General features: G+C 41.8%; 1 protein-coding gene and 1 pseudogene across 1 annotated transcript in view; both read left to right on the forward strand.

Moving 5' to 3' along the window:
• The first annotated feature begins 2,375 nt into the window (after nucleotides 1-2,375).
• Nucleotides 2,376-13,195, forward strand: part of FAM107B (family with sequence similarity 107 member B) — a 257,966-nt gene continuing 247,146 nt past the window's right edge. Inside the window, exon 1 of the mRNA XM_070432092.1 lies at nucleotides 2,376-2,789. Within this exon, the coding sequence (XP_070288193.1) occupies nucleotides 2,376-2,789 (414 nt within the window). The remainder of the gene's footprint in view (nucleotides 2,790-13,195) is intronic.
• Nucleotides 11,138-13,195, forward strand: part of LOC138998835 (transmembrane emp24 domain-containing protein 10-like) — a 109,553-nt pseudogene continuing 107,495 nt past the window's right edge.

The following is a 13,195-nucleotide window of genomic DNA, read 5'->3' on the forward strand; positions in this document are numbered from 1 at the left end:
ATTTGCTGAGATTCATGTCTGATAATAAACACTCAATAACTATTATCTGCTAATGTTATTATTTTAGGTGAAGCTTAGCAACCACACTAGCAAAAAAGAGGCCACTGTAAATAAAAAAACAATGAAAAATAAGAGAAAAAGAAGAGAAAGAAAGAAAAGAGAAAAAAAGACTTACAATTGCACTAGTGAAAAAAAACAAGTCACATTTATGGTGGGCAGGAGCAGCACTCTGGCGAGTGCCTCTGGCATGACCTTTGGTGGAGATAAGGTAAAACCTACACAGGGCTGCAAATGGGGACAAGAGAGAGATACAGCTGAGCTGAGGGAGGGGCTCTGAGCTTTCTTACCCAGTGGTCTACAAAATGTGGCCACTTGAGAGTGGCATTGTTAACTGTTGTCGCTTTAGTTTGACACATAATTGAGTGACTAAATGAGTGAGTGAATGAAAATAGGCTTAAGAATTATTTTTTCTTCTCTTAAATTCCTTCCTAACACCCTTAACTCTTCAATAAAGTCTTATTACAGCCTAGCCTTACTGTAAGCATGTTAGGGAGGGAGCGGACATGGGAGAAGGCACAAGTGAGAGAAGCATCATGGAGTCACCCTGTCTGAGGTCACAGAAACAACCAGGGCTAAAAAGAGACAAACACAATTCCTAGGGCTCCCTAGGAACACTTGTGCTAATGCCTGGACTTCCTGCTGCCCTGTAGGGCTGCTCGTACTTGGGTATCAAAAGGAGAATGATTTTTCAATACTGGAAATTCTGGTAGCACATTGGCTGCTTCATGGTATCCTCTAAGTAAGTGACAGCTTTTTATACATTATTTCTAAGTTTTGGTAAAGATTAAAATAAAGCCTGCATTTGATGCTGTATTTGCTCTTTCTCAAGTCATGTGTGGCTTCTTGTGTAACAGCCTATTCAAGACATATTACAAGTACAGATGTTATGTTGATAAGATGATTTCCAGGCAGAATGAGACTCAAAGACCAGATAGAGTAGCAGGGATCTTGGGCTTTTAACCGGCCCTCCTCAGTAGCTTAACCTTGCTTCCTGGAATGTCAAAGAATTGGTTTCTGCTTCTGTAACATGGGGATTTAGTGCTATAATATCTACCACCTGTCTGGGTTTAAGAGCACATCTTTTTTTAAAATTTAAATTCTTTACTGTTGAAAGTATTACATATGTCTCCTTTATCCTCCATTGACCCCTCCCTAGCCACCTCCTCAGCACATGTCCCTGCCCCCCTACTGTCAGTGAAGAGCACATCTTGATATTAAATTAAAAGAGGGAGAGCAACCAAATAAGTTAGAATGAGTAATATACCCTGAAATCTTGACCTAAAAATCACTATTAATGGTAAAACCATTACAGTATTGTATTTCTCTAACATTTCTAGCAGATGCTTGGCTAAGGGGAAAAAAATCTCCATTTTGAACACTGTCTTAGAATATGGCTATAATTATTATTTTTCACCATTCACATATTAATGTGTTGAAAAGTAGAAGACGTATGTTCAAAAAGGTGTTATTTTCGGAATTAATATATACAGTAGATGAACAGAACACACATTCATACACAATACCTGTGTTAATTGTACATGGGCCCATTTTATTTGTGTTTTTCTTTTGGTGTTGTTGAAAATTAATCAAGAACTCAGCATGATAGTAAAAAAGCAAGTTAACAAAGACATATTATAGTTACCAGGAGGGGCAATTGTGGATCCTGAACCCAGGAAGTTTGAGGCAAAGATTCAGGAAAGATCCAGAAAAGTCCTTATGACATCAAATCCAAACTTGGATCTCTCCAGACAAAAGATTTGAGTCTGCCTCCCATTTTAATAATGAAATAGCTGCCAAGGTCGAGGATCCTCTTGGGGGTCTTCATTTGTGATAGATATCTGGGCGGGGTTGTTTTGTTTGGAGGAATAAATATTTAAAAGGGGTAACTGAAGAAGGTTATGTGGCTGTTATGATGTTATTGATACACAGGCTGACGCTATTATAGTGGATACTATCAGGCTACATTATCTTTATGCCTCCAAGGTAACCTGAAGCAACTGTCTATTGACTTGGCACTACCTTACACTGAAGCGTTTGCCCTGCCTGGGGACTGTAACCTGAGCCAAACACATACCTCACAGACAGCTTTCTTTAGCGAAATCGTCCAGGAGGAGCGCTTTCAAAGGGTGATGGCTGCTGAGTGACTCTCAGGGAGGGTGGCCTTGCCACATTCTAATCTATTTAGGGGCAACTACTAGAAAGTTCTTCTCTCAGGCAAGGAAATAGTTATTTACAATAAGGAAACTGGAGGTCATCTGAACCCCTGGAAACTTTTCTTTCTAAAGAATGAACTTTGTCATGTTTCACTGCAGGTCATGTCCACGTGGAAAGCAAGGCTCGCCAAAAGACTGAAATCTCCATCTAGAAGGATGCATCCATTTCCATGTTCAGCTCTTCTGGCCTGTTTTGGGAATACGAGGGAGAATGCTCACTGCGATCAGCCCATAGTGCCTGATACTCATTCCACCATCTATGATCAGCCCAAGGCCAAAGCATGTCGACACCGAAGTCACCCAAAAGGGGAAGAAGGAACTCCAGAGAAAAGGCGAGATTCTGGTACCTATTTAGACAGAAATGGCAATGCAAATCGGAATTCAAGTAATCACACTGCTCTTCAGCCTGCTGAGACCAATGAGGATGTGCCTGGGTCTCCAGATGGTGAACTGGACTGTGAAGTAGTTACTTTTCAGACTTCTATCCCCAGACCATCAGTTATTGAAATGCCAATGGTGAGTATTCCCGATGATGTTATAGAAGGAATGGTATTGGAGGAGAGTTCTGATAATTTGGTGAATGACTTCAGGGAACAAAGTTGTTTAACATTATAAGTAAATAAGACATTGAGGGGAACTCTTACTAGTGAGAGGAAGTGTGTAAAGCCTCATAAAGTTCTCAAAGGATGTGGAGGGAGGCAAGGACAATAGCACTGGGGCTTTAGCAATGACCAATATTGACCTTTATTTAATTGCCTATGGTGCTGCAGAGCCAACAGTGTCTCAATAAAATATTAGGGGTAATATTGTCTGGGAAAGCTTTTTTTTTTTTTAAACTGGTCTGTGAATTTATATGAAAATGCACACTGTGTGAGGTTGGATTATAGAATTTAAGAATTTGCCTCTATTTAAAATAAATTGGGTGATATCAAAGCAATCTGGGCAAATTTGGAAATGATGACCACTGAGTGTATACAGAGCAATTAACAAAGGAACTGACTGATGCAACTATTCATGCTATAGGTGTCTCTGTGATTGTTTTCTGAGACTTAAAGGCAGGAGAAAGAAGTTGTTTGAAAAATATAGTACTGCTACTTTTATAAGGCAGCATCTTGAGTTATTTACCTTTTTACTTTTTTTTGGCATTACTGAATTTTAATTGTTGGATATTCTGATTGGATTGAGCTACACAATCATTTCAAAATTTTTGGTAATTCCAATTTAGGGAGGGTTTCTTGAATAGTGTTTTCCAAATACCAAGTATCCCTTGAGCATTTTTTGGTCTTAGTCCTGGCAAAAAGCTTAGGACCAGACTTATATAACTGAGAAGTCTTTGAGGATCCATTACTAAAATATTCTAATGTAAAATAATACTTTTCTTTAACAAATCATTTTTGATTGACTTGCTGACTTGAATCCAACAAGCCTCATTACCAATGGAAACTGCCAAGTAATGAAGACAGGGTTAAAACATAATTTTAAAAAGTTTCATTTGACAGTCTACAAGCTTATATACAGTGATTAAATGAACAGAGAATTTCACCAAGCCCTCTTCTATAGCAAGAACTGTAGTAGTTTTTAAAGTACCACTCAAAAATGTGTTTAATTTTCAGTTTAAAATTAAGATGATTTAGTAGTATTCTAGTTAGCTGAGTAGAGGTCAAGGCCAAGTTTGTATTTCTTACATGTTAAATGAATGAATGATGTACTTGTTTTAATGAACTGAATGAAGACTTTCTGTTGGGTAAACATTCTAGCAAACCAGGATCTACCCTTTATTGCAAAATATAGCAGCAACTACAGAAGGTTGACTTGATTTTATCTTTGGGGCATATGTGATACAGGGCCTCAAAGAAAATATGTGTACTCAGATATAACCAATTAAACATAGCAAAGTAACATGCATACTTATTGTCTACTTGGCATGAGCAAAGCCATGGATAGATGACAGAGGTTAGATAGGCCTTATGATAGAAGTAGCCCTAAGGTAAGGCTAAATAGAAGTGTCCCAAAGAGAGACACATAAATGGTTCAAAGGAGGTTGGAGGCTCTGGAAGGTACATTGTAAAGAAGGTAGATTTTGAGATTGGTCCAGAGAGAAGGTTAGGATTTTTAAAGGCAGAGATGACGGGGAGGACATTTCAATAAAAGAAAACTGTATGAACAAAATCCTGGATGTAGGGGTATGTAGTATAGCAATAGGTACATCAGATTGGCTAGATTGGAAAAATACTGGGAAAGGTAGATTGAGACCCAGTGTGAGATGCCTTGAGTGCTGTAGTGAAAAGTTAATTCATTTGGCAGTGGCAACACTGAGAATTTTGAACAGAGAAACATCATCCTTGGGATTTCATTCTGGGAAGATAAAAAGGTAGAGCCATGTAGGTTGGATTAGAGTTGGGAACACTGGAGCTGAGCGACCACTGGAGCTGAGCGACCACTGAAGTAATCTCAGCCTGAGGAGTTACAAAAAAATAGTAGGAGGGTGAGGTAGGAGGGGCAAAAAAGGGACCCATGCCGTAGCAAATGCAGCAGTTGACCCTGGGGTACAGACTAGATAGAGAGGGTGGTGAAATCAAACTGGGAGTGATGAAATGAAAACACCACAAAATTAAGTGCCAGGGTGTGTGGGAAGAACTGGTCATGTGGGCATGGTAAATGGCATCTAATCTAGTTAAATGCAAGGAGCTGAAATTTACAGAGCTCTTGCTATTTGCCAGCCATTCTTCAAAGTGCTTTACATAGAGTATCCCAGAGGTACATTTCCTTATAATTCCCATTTTACAGATGGGGACATTGACACTTAGAGAGGGTAAGACTTGCTCAAGGTCACAGAGGAGGGATGTGATAGAGCCAGGATTGCAGCTCAGGTCTGTTTGATTCCAAAGCCTGACCTCTGAATTATAACAAGCTTCTACTGCTCATTATTATTTGTGTGGTGTTTGAAGATTTCCAGTCACATATTCATACATGATCTCACTTTCTATGCAATCAAATTTAAATTCCATTGTGTGTATGTGTACATATTTATATATAAACTAGAGGCCCAGTGCATAAAATTCATGCATGCCGGGGGGGGGGGGGGGGGGGGGGAGGGAGTCACTTCAACCCAGCCTGCACCCTCTCCAATCCGGGACCCCTCAGGGGATGTCTGACTGCCAGTTTAGGCCTGATTCTCAGGATCGGGCCTAAACAGGCAGCTGGACATCCCTCTCATGATCCTGGACTGCTGGCTCCTAATCGCTCACCTGCCTGCCTGCCTAGTCTCCCTTAACTGCCCCCCTGCCGGCCTGGTTGCCCCCAACTGCACCCTCCACCAGCATGGTTGCCCCTAACTCCCCCCCCCCCCCCCCCCCGGCTGGCCTGGTTGCCCCCAACTGCCTCCCCTGCCAGCCTAGTCACCCCTCACAGCCCTCCTGCCAGCTTGGTGGCCCCATACAGCCTGCTGTTCAGTCATTTGGTTGTCACTCACTAACCCCCCTGCTGACCTGGTTGCTCCACACAACCTGCTGTTCAGTCATTTGGTCATCCCTCCCTAACTCCACTGCCAGCCTGGTCATAGGCAGCCATCTTGTGAGGGTGTGAGGGTTAATTTGCATATTACCTCTTTATTATATAGGATGCATCTTTGTGTATAGTAATAATTATTTGATTTTTCTTAATTTGCTTAACCTTTTTGATCTTAGTTTCATGGTGTATCACAAGGTGGAAAGGGGCACTTTCATTTGCACCCTGCTGATGATAAGGTTTTGTTGATGACAGTGTGGGACTACTTTGAGATCTTCTGATTAAAAGTGCCATAGCACGGTCCAGTTTTTTCACTACCTAGTAATTTTACTGTGACATGTTTCCTCTAATTAGATGATAAATGAGCTTCTTTTATTATAATCTTGCCTGATGGCAAAAATATTTCCCTTTTGGATGCACTGATCCCCACATTTAAGCTGCCTTGGTAGAGGCAACGAATAATACTTTTTTCACTTTTTGTTGTTGAATTCAGCCTCAGAACATAACCATAGCTAAGAAATGGGGACAAATGAGTCCCTCTATCTATCTTTAGTTAACTGATGTTCAGATAGAAGGGTGATTCAATTAAATTTGAAGCAACATCTGGTCTTTGAGGAAAAGCTCAAGGTAGAGAAGCCAAGTGAATTAAGTAAAAAGGGAATGTTTCTGTGTGCACATGTCTATTTATAAAGTGATGCTGATTAGTCTTCAACCTTTTTTAGGTAATCTCTTCCCTGTTCCAGGCATGAGATCAAGGTGATCACAATCCTAAAATTAGAATGTCTTATATCTTCTGATTATGATTTTTTCTTTCTTAGCAGTGTTACAATTGAAGTGTCTTATAATTGGTAGGGTCATTGAGCCAATGAAACACAGAAGTATGCTATTTATTTCTTTTAGCCAAGAGTTATGTGTTCTTACTGTGCATCAGGACAGCACTAGCCCCGCAAAACAAAGATGATTAAGACACAGTCCCTGAAGTTGCTCATATTCTGGTGGGAAATACAGTTAGGTAAAGAGGCAGTATCAATACAGAGAAGCTTATGGGTCAACACTGGATGCCACAGAAGCACATGAAAGAGTCTCCTATCTTAGCCTTGGGAAGACAGGGGAGGCTGAAATATATGGAGGAGAATCAGTTTCTTCCTTATTCTTTTATAATTTCACATAGAACCTAACACTGCAGCCTTTTAGTTGAATGGTACTGTCTTTCTCCTCCCTCTCTGTCCCTTAACAATGGTGGCAGTTTAAGAAAGACACAGCTTCCACACTGAGCGGTTTCAGAATAGTTGGGTAGTTTCAGAAGGTCTTTCAGTTGTAAGTTTTTATCTTGTTCTTACTCAAACAACATAGCCAGCCTCACACAGGAAGAGAAAGTAACTGTGGTTTAGGAAATCATTCCTGGGTATTCTAACTAAAAGTCTGTTTTACAAAAAGTAAGGGAAGCAGGGCTGGGGTGACTCAGTGGTTGAGTATTGACCCATGAACCAAGAGGTCACCAGTTTGCTTCCCAGTCAGTGCACATTTCAGGGTTGTGGGCTTGATCCTAAGTAGGGGGCATGCAGGAGGCAGCCAATCAATGTTTCTCTCTCATCAATGTTTCTACCTCTCTATTCCTTACTCTCTAAAATCAATAAAAACTTTTTTTAAAGGATGGGAAACAAGGCCCATCTTGGAGTTAGGACATCCCTGGAACCCAGATGGTGGCCTGGACCAAGCCTCAGAGGCTCAGGTAGTCACTGCTTTCTAGGGTCCAAGTTTCAGCTCTCTAGACACTTTTGTCAGTTATCCTTACCTAAAAGATAGCCTCATTAAAAAATGTTTGTATTGATTTCAGAGAGGAAGGGAAAGGGAGAGATATCATTGATGAACATCAATGATGAGAGAGAATAATTGATTGGCTGCCTCCTGCAAGCCCCCTACTGGGGATTGAGGCTGCAACCTGGGTATGTGCCTTGACTAGGAATTGCACTGTGATTCATGGGTTGACACCCAACCGCTGAGCAACATCAGCTGGGCAAAGATAGCTTCTTGGTACCCACACTTACAAGAGCCTGATGTATAAATTAGAATGTTGTGTTACTTGTAAGTCTTGAGGACTGTCAGGAAAGAGCTGACTAAGCCACGTGTTTTCTCCACAGGAAAATTAGACATAAAAGAAATGACAACTAGAAATTTGTTGAAGAGTATAGACTCAGAGGAAGGGGGAGCTACATTATTTTATTACAGTAAAATACACATAACTCAAATTTACAATTTTAATTATTATTATTTTCAAAAATATTTATTGTTGAGATTATTACAGATGTACCTCCTTTTTCCCCCCATAGCTCCCCACCTCCCAGTTCCCATCCCACCCCAGGCCCTTGCCACCCTATTGTCTGGTGTCCATAGGTACTGCATACATGCATATAAGATCTTTGTTTAATCTCTTTTCGCACCCCCACACCCTTTCCCTCTGAGAATCGTCAGTTTGTTCCACTTCCAACCCCTGATTCTATTCCATTCACCAGTTTATTCTGTTCATCAGATTTTTATTCATTTGATTTTTAGATTCACTTGTTGATAGATATGTATTTGTTGTCACTTTGTTGTTCATAATTTTTTGTCTTTACCTATTTCTTCTTCCTCTTCTTAAAGAATACCCTTCAGCATTCCATATAATACTGGTTTGGTGGTAATGAACTCCTTTAGCTTTTACTTGTCTGTGAAGCTCTTTATCTGACTTTCAATTCTAAATGATAGCTTTGCTGGATAAAGTGATCTTGGTTGTAGGTTCTTGCTATTCATCATTGAATATTACTTGCGACTCCCTTCTGGCCTGCATAGTTTCTGTTGAGAAATCAGATAAGAGTCGTATGGATACTCCCTTGTAGGTAACTGTTTTTTTTCTTGCTGCTTTTAAGATTCTCTGTCTTTTGCCCTTGGCATTTTAATTCTGATGTGCCTTGGTGTGGTCCTCTTTGGATTCCTTTTGTATGGGGTTCTCTGTGCTTCTTGGACTTGTAAGTCTATTTCTTTCACCAGGTAGGGGAAGTTTTCTGTTATTAGGTTTTCAATATCTTGCTCTCTCTCTTCTTCTAGCACCCCCATAATTCAGATGTTGGTATGCTTGAAGTTGTCCCAGAGGCTTCTGACACTATCTTCATATTTTTGGATTCTTTTTTCTTTTTGCTCTTCTGGTTGAGTGTTTTTGCTTCCTCAAATTTCAAATCATTGACTTGATTCTTGGGATCCTCTAGTCTACTGTTTAATCCCTGTATATTATTCTTTATTTCAGTCAGTGTATGCTTAATTTCTGACTGGTCCTTTTCCATTTTTTTAGCATTCTCACTACGATCCTTGAAGGTCTCACTAAGTTCCTCAGAAGTTTCTAGAAGATTCTTGAATAACCTTGTAAATGTGGCTTTGAACTCTATATCCAGTAGTTTTCTTTCTTCCATTTCTTTCATTTGTGACATGTTTCTTTGTCTCCGCATTTTGGCTGCTTCCCTATGTTTGTTTCTATGTATTGGGTAGCTGCTAAGTCTCCTTGAGTTGATAGAGTGGCCTTGTATAGTAGGTGTCCTATATGGCCTAGTGGCTCAGCCTCCCCAATCACCTGAGGTGGATACTCTTGGTGCACCCCTTTGTGGGCTGTGTGCACAGTGTTGTTGTAATTGAGCCTTGATTGCTGTTGGTATCACTGGGAGGAATTGACCTCCAGGCCAATTGGCTTAGGGACCAGCTGCAATTACAGTGGGAAAGCAGCTGTGCAGAAGACACCCTTATGGGGCAGGACTTGCTTCAGTGGGGCTTTGGTGCTCACTGAGTCTGCCCCTTGAGTGTGTCAATTATGGATGTGAAGAGTTATAATCTGGTATGGTGTCACACTGACCACTGGGTACACTGGCTCTTGTATTTCCAAGGAGGTGCAAAGTCAGGCACTGCCTGCCACCACCCAGCAGGAACTACAGAGAAATCTGCAGATTTCTCCTCTTTTTATCAGGTTTGGAAGTGCCCAGACGAGGCCCAGTTATGAAGCAAGGAAGGCTGGTGCTGGTGCTGGCCTTGGGCCTTTTATTGATAGCTTTGGGGCTCCCTGACCCAGCTGCGGCTTGTTTGACAGGTTTTAGGCTGAGAATGGACAGGGCATTCATATGCAAAAGCCACTGCACACAGCTTGGGTGGGGTTGTAAATTGGGTGGGGGCAAGGTCTCAGGGAACCTCCAGGATGGAGCAAACCAAAATGTCTGCCAGTGAGCACTGCACTGGGGAGGTCCCAGGACAGGAACAATGACCGCTGTGAACACCTCTATCTGTAAGAAAGCTACCCCCATGTTCCTGCCCTAATAACAAACAGTCCAGTTTCTCCCCTTATCTGTCTGGGTCCCCCAGAGCCTTGCCCAGCACTGGAGCTCAGAGCAGGCTGGAGCTTGTAAATTCAGTTCATGGTGCCAGCCTTTTAAGAGCAGCAGCTGGGTCTCTAGCAGCCTGTGTGTCACTCAGCCTCAATCTGCACTGGTTTTTACAGTCCTAGTTCTTACTGCCCTTAGGGACTGCTTTCCCTAGCTTTGGAACCCTGAGCTGGGGGTCTGGTGTGAGGCTGGGACTCCTTGCTCCTCTAGGCAGCCTCCAAAAAGGCGATCTCCCTCCTGATTAAAAAAGCAGCACACCCAGGTGCCGGACCAGCCCGTTCTGCACCTTTGTACCTACTACCAGTCTCAATGCACTTTCTTCTTTACCTCTCTAGTTGTAGTCCTTCCACTCAGTCAGCTTTCCCTCAGTTCTGATGATGGTTTTTTTATAATTTTCATGTGGTTGTGGGGGGCAGCAAGTACAGATGTTTACCTATGTTGCCATCTGGTTCCTCTCTCAATTTTAATTATTTTAATGTGTACAGTTCTGAGGCATTCAGTATGTTCACACTGTTGTAAAACCTTAACTACTATCCATTTGCAAAACTTTTTTCATCTTCTCCAACTCAACTCTATTCACCCTTCTTTCCGGCCTCTGGCAACCACCATTCTACTTTCTGTCTCTGTGAATTTAACTATTCTATTACCTCATGTAAGTGGAATCATACACTATTTGTTCTTTATATCTAGCTTATTTCACTTAGCATAATGTTCTCAAGGTTTATCCATGTTGAAATATGTGTCAGGGGCTTCCAGTGAAGATGGTGGCATAGATACTCTCCTTCCACAACCACATCAAAAACACAGACTTGCAAAGATGGCGACTGGCAGGACAGCAGTGAGAGAGAGAGTGTGAGAGAGTGAGGGAGTGAAAGGGGACTGTGTGGATGTGTGTGGTGTGTGTGTGAGTGACTGAGGGACAGTTAGATCCTGTAGGACTGGCGGACTGGGCTGTCTTAGATGGGCAGTCACTTCTGCCGCTACAAGCACTCCTGGGTGGCCAGTGATGGCACAGATGCAAACTGGGACTCTATAGCCACTCTGGACAAAGTCCTGCTACCACAGCTGCAGACCATGGACACTGACACTCCAGCCATCCTGGCCGAAGGCTCCTGTGAGTCCCAGAGCATGTTCCCCTCCCACTGATCTGCTGCAGTAGTGCATGAGCGGCCCTCCTGTCGACCTGTGGTGACCATGCCACCTGGCCCCCGAGTGCCTGTGACTGACTCTGGGTGCGCACAGGCACAGGGCTCCCACCGACCTGCTGCGGCCATGCTACCCAGGTCCTGGGCACACCTGTGATGAGCAGGCCTGTGACTCTGACTCTTGATGCATGCATGCAGGGCTGCTGCCGATGCATGGCAGCCACATCACTGGCCCCCAAGCATGCCCAACTCTGATTCTCGGTGTGTGCAGGACCCCTGCCAATACACAGCAGCCATGCGTCTTGGCACCTGATCTCTCCTGTGACTCCCCGCAACTTGGTGCTTGGACCCTTTGGTGCTAGCAAAAATGGGGAGACAATGAAACAATCCCTAAAGGAAAGAAAAGGAGGAACCACCCCTCCAAAAAACGAAGTAAATGAAACAGAGTCAGAAAAAGAATTAAGAATAATGGTCATACAGTTCATAAACCAGATGGACGAGAAAATGAACAACCTATGAAAGAATCAAGAAAAATAAAAGTGATATAGCTACAATAAAAAACATAATGGAAGGCTTCATAGTAGACTAGGAGAAATGGAGGCCAGAATTAGTGAGTTAGAAGACAAGGTAGAGAAAAAAGCCCAATCTTAACAGCAACTAGAGAAAAAAATTAGAAAGTAGGAGGGAAGCCTTAGGGAGCTTTGGGACAAGATGAAACCAAGTAATATATGTATAATAGGGATGCCAGAAGGACAAGAAGAACAGCAAGGATTAGAGAACCTATTTGAAGAAACAATGACAGAAAACTTCCCTGATATGTGGAAGAAAAATTCACACAAGCACAGAGGGTCCCAAACAAGATGAACCCAAAAAGACCCACACCAAGACATGGTGTAATTACAATGGCAAACATTAACAACAAAGAGAGAATCTTAGAGGCTGCAAGACAGAGACAGAGAATTACCTACAAGGGATCTCCTATTAAATTATCAAATGATTTCTCAACAGAAACACATCAGGCCAGAAGGGAAGGGATGAAGTATACAAAGTGATGCAAAGCAAGGGACTGAATCCAAGCATATTCTATCCAGCAAGGCTATCATTCAAAATTCAAGGGGAAATTAGGATCTTCACAGACAAAAAAAGGGCTAATGGAGTTTATCACAATCAAGCTGGCAATGAAAGAAATGCTAAAGGCACTGTTGTAAAAAGAAAAAATAGAAAGGGAAGAAGGAACACAGGCATAAAGAATAAAAATTGGTTACAAACAAGTACCTATCAATAACTTTAAATGTAAACCAACTAAATGCTCCAATCAAAAGACATCGAGTGGCTGAATGGATAAGAAAACATGACCCACACATATGCTGTCTATAAGAGATCCACTTCAGAACAAGAGACTCAGACAGACTGAAAATGAAGAGATGGAAGAATATTTTTCAGGCAAATGGTAATAAACAAAAAGCTGGGGTAGCAATACTTAGACAAAATAGGCCTCAAAGTGAAGACCCTAACAAGAGACAAGGAAGGCCACTTCATAATACTAAAGGGATCAATACAACAAGAGGATATAACTTTGGTTAACATATATGCACCGAATGCAGGAGCATCAAAATACATTAAAAAAAACTCTTCTGAAAGATATCAGGGAGAGATCTACAGTAATATAATCATAGTAGAGAACTTTTACACCTTATTGACATCACTGGATAAATCCTCTAGACAAAAAATCAGGAAAGCAACATCAATCTTAAATGACCCACTAGATCAGATGGACTTAATCGCCATCTTCAGAACATTTCACCCCAAAGCTACAGAATATAAATTCTTCTCAAGTGCACACGGGACATTTTCAAAAATAGACCACATATTG

This window comes from Myotis yumanensis, unplaced genomic scaffold, assembly GCF_028538775.1.
Source record: "Myotis yumanensis isolate MYYU_CA2020_CCGP unplaced genomic scaffold, mMyoYum1.0.hap1 SCAF_1, whole genome shotgun sequence".
NCBI classification, from domain to species: domain Eukaryota; kingdom Metazoa; phylum Chordata; class Mammalia; order Chiroptera; family Vespertilionidae; genus Myotis; species Myotis yumanensis.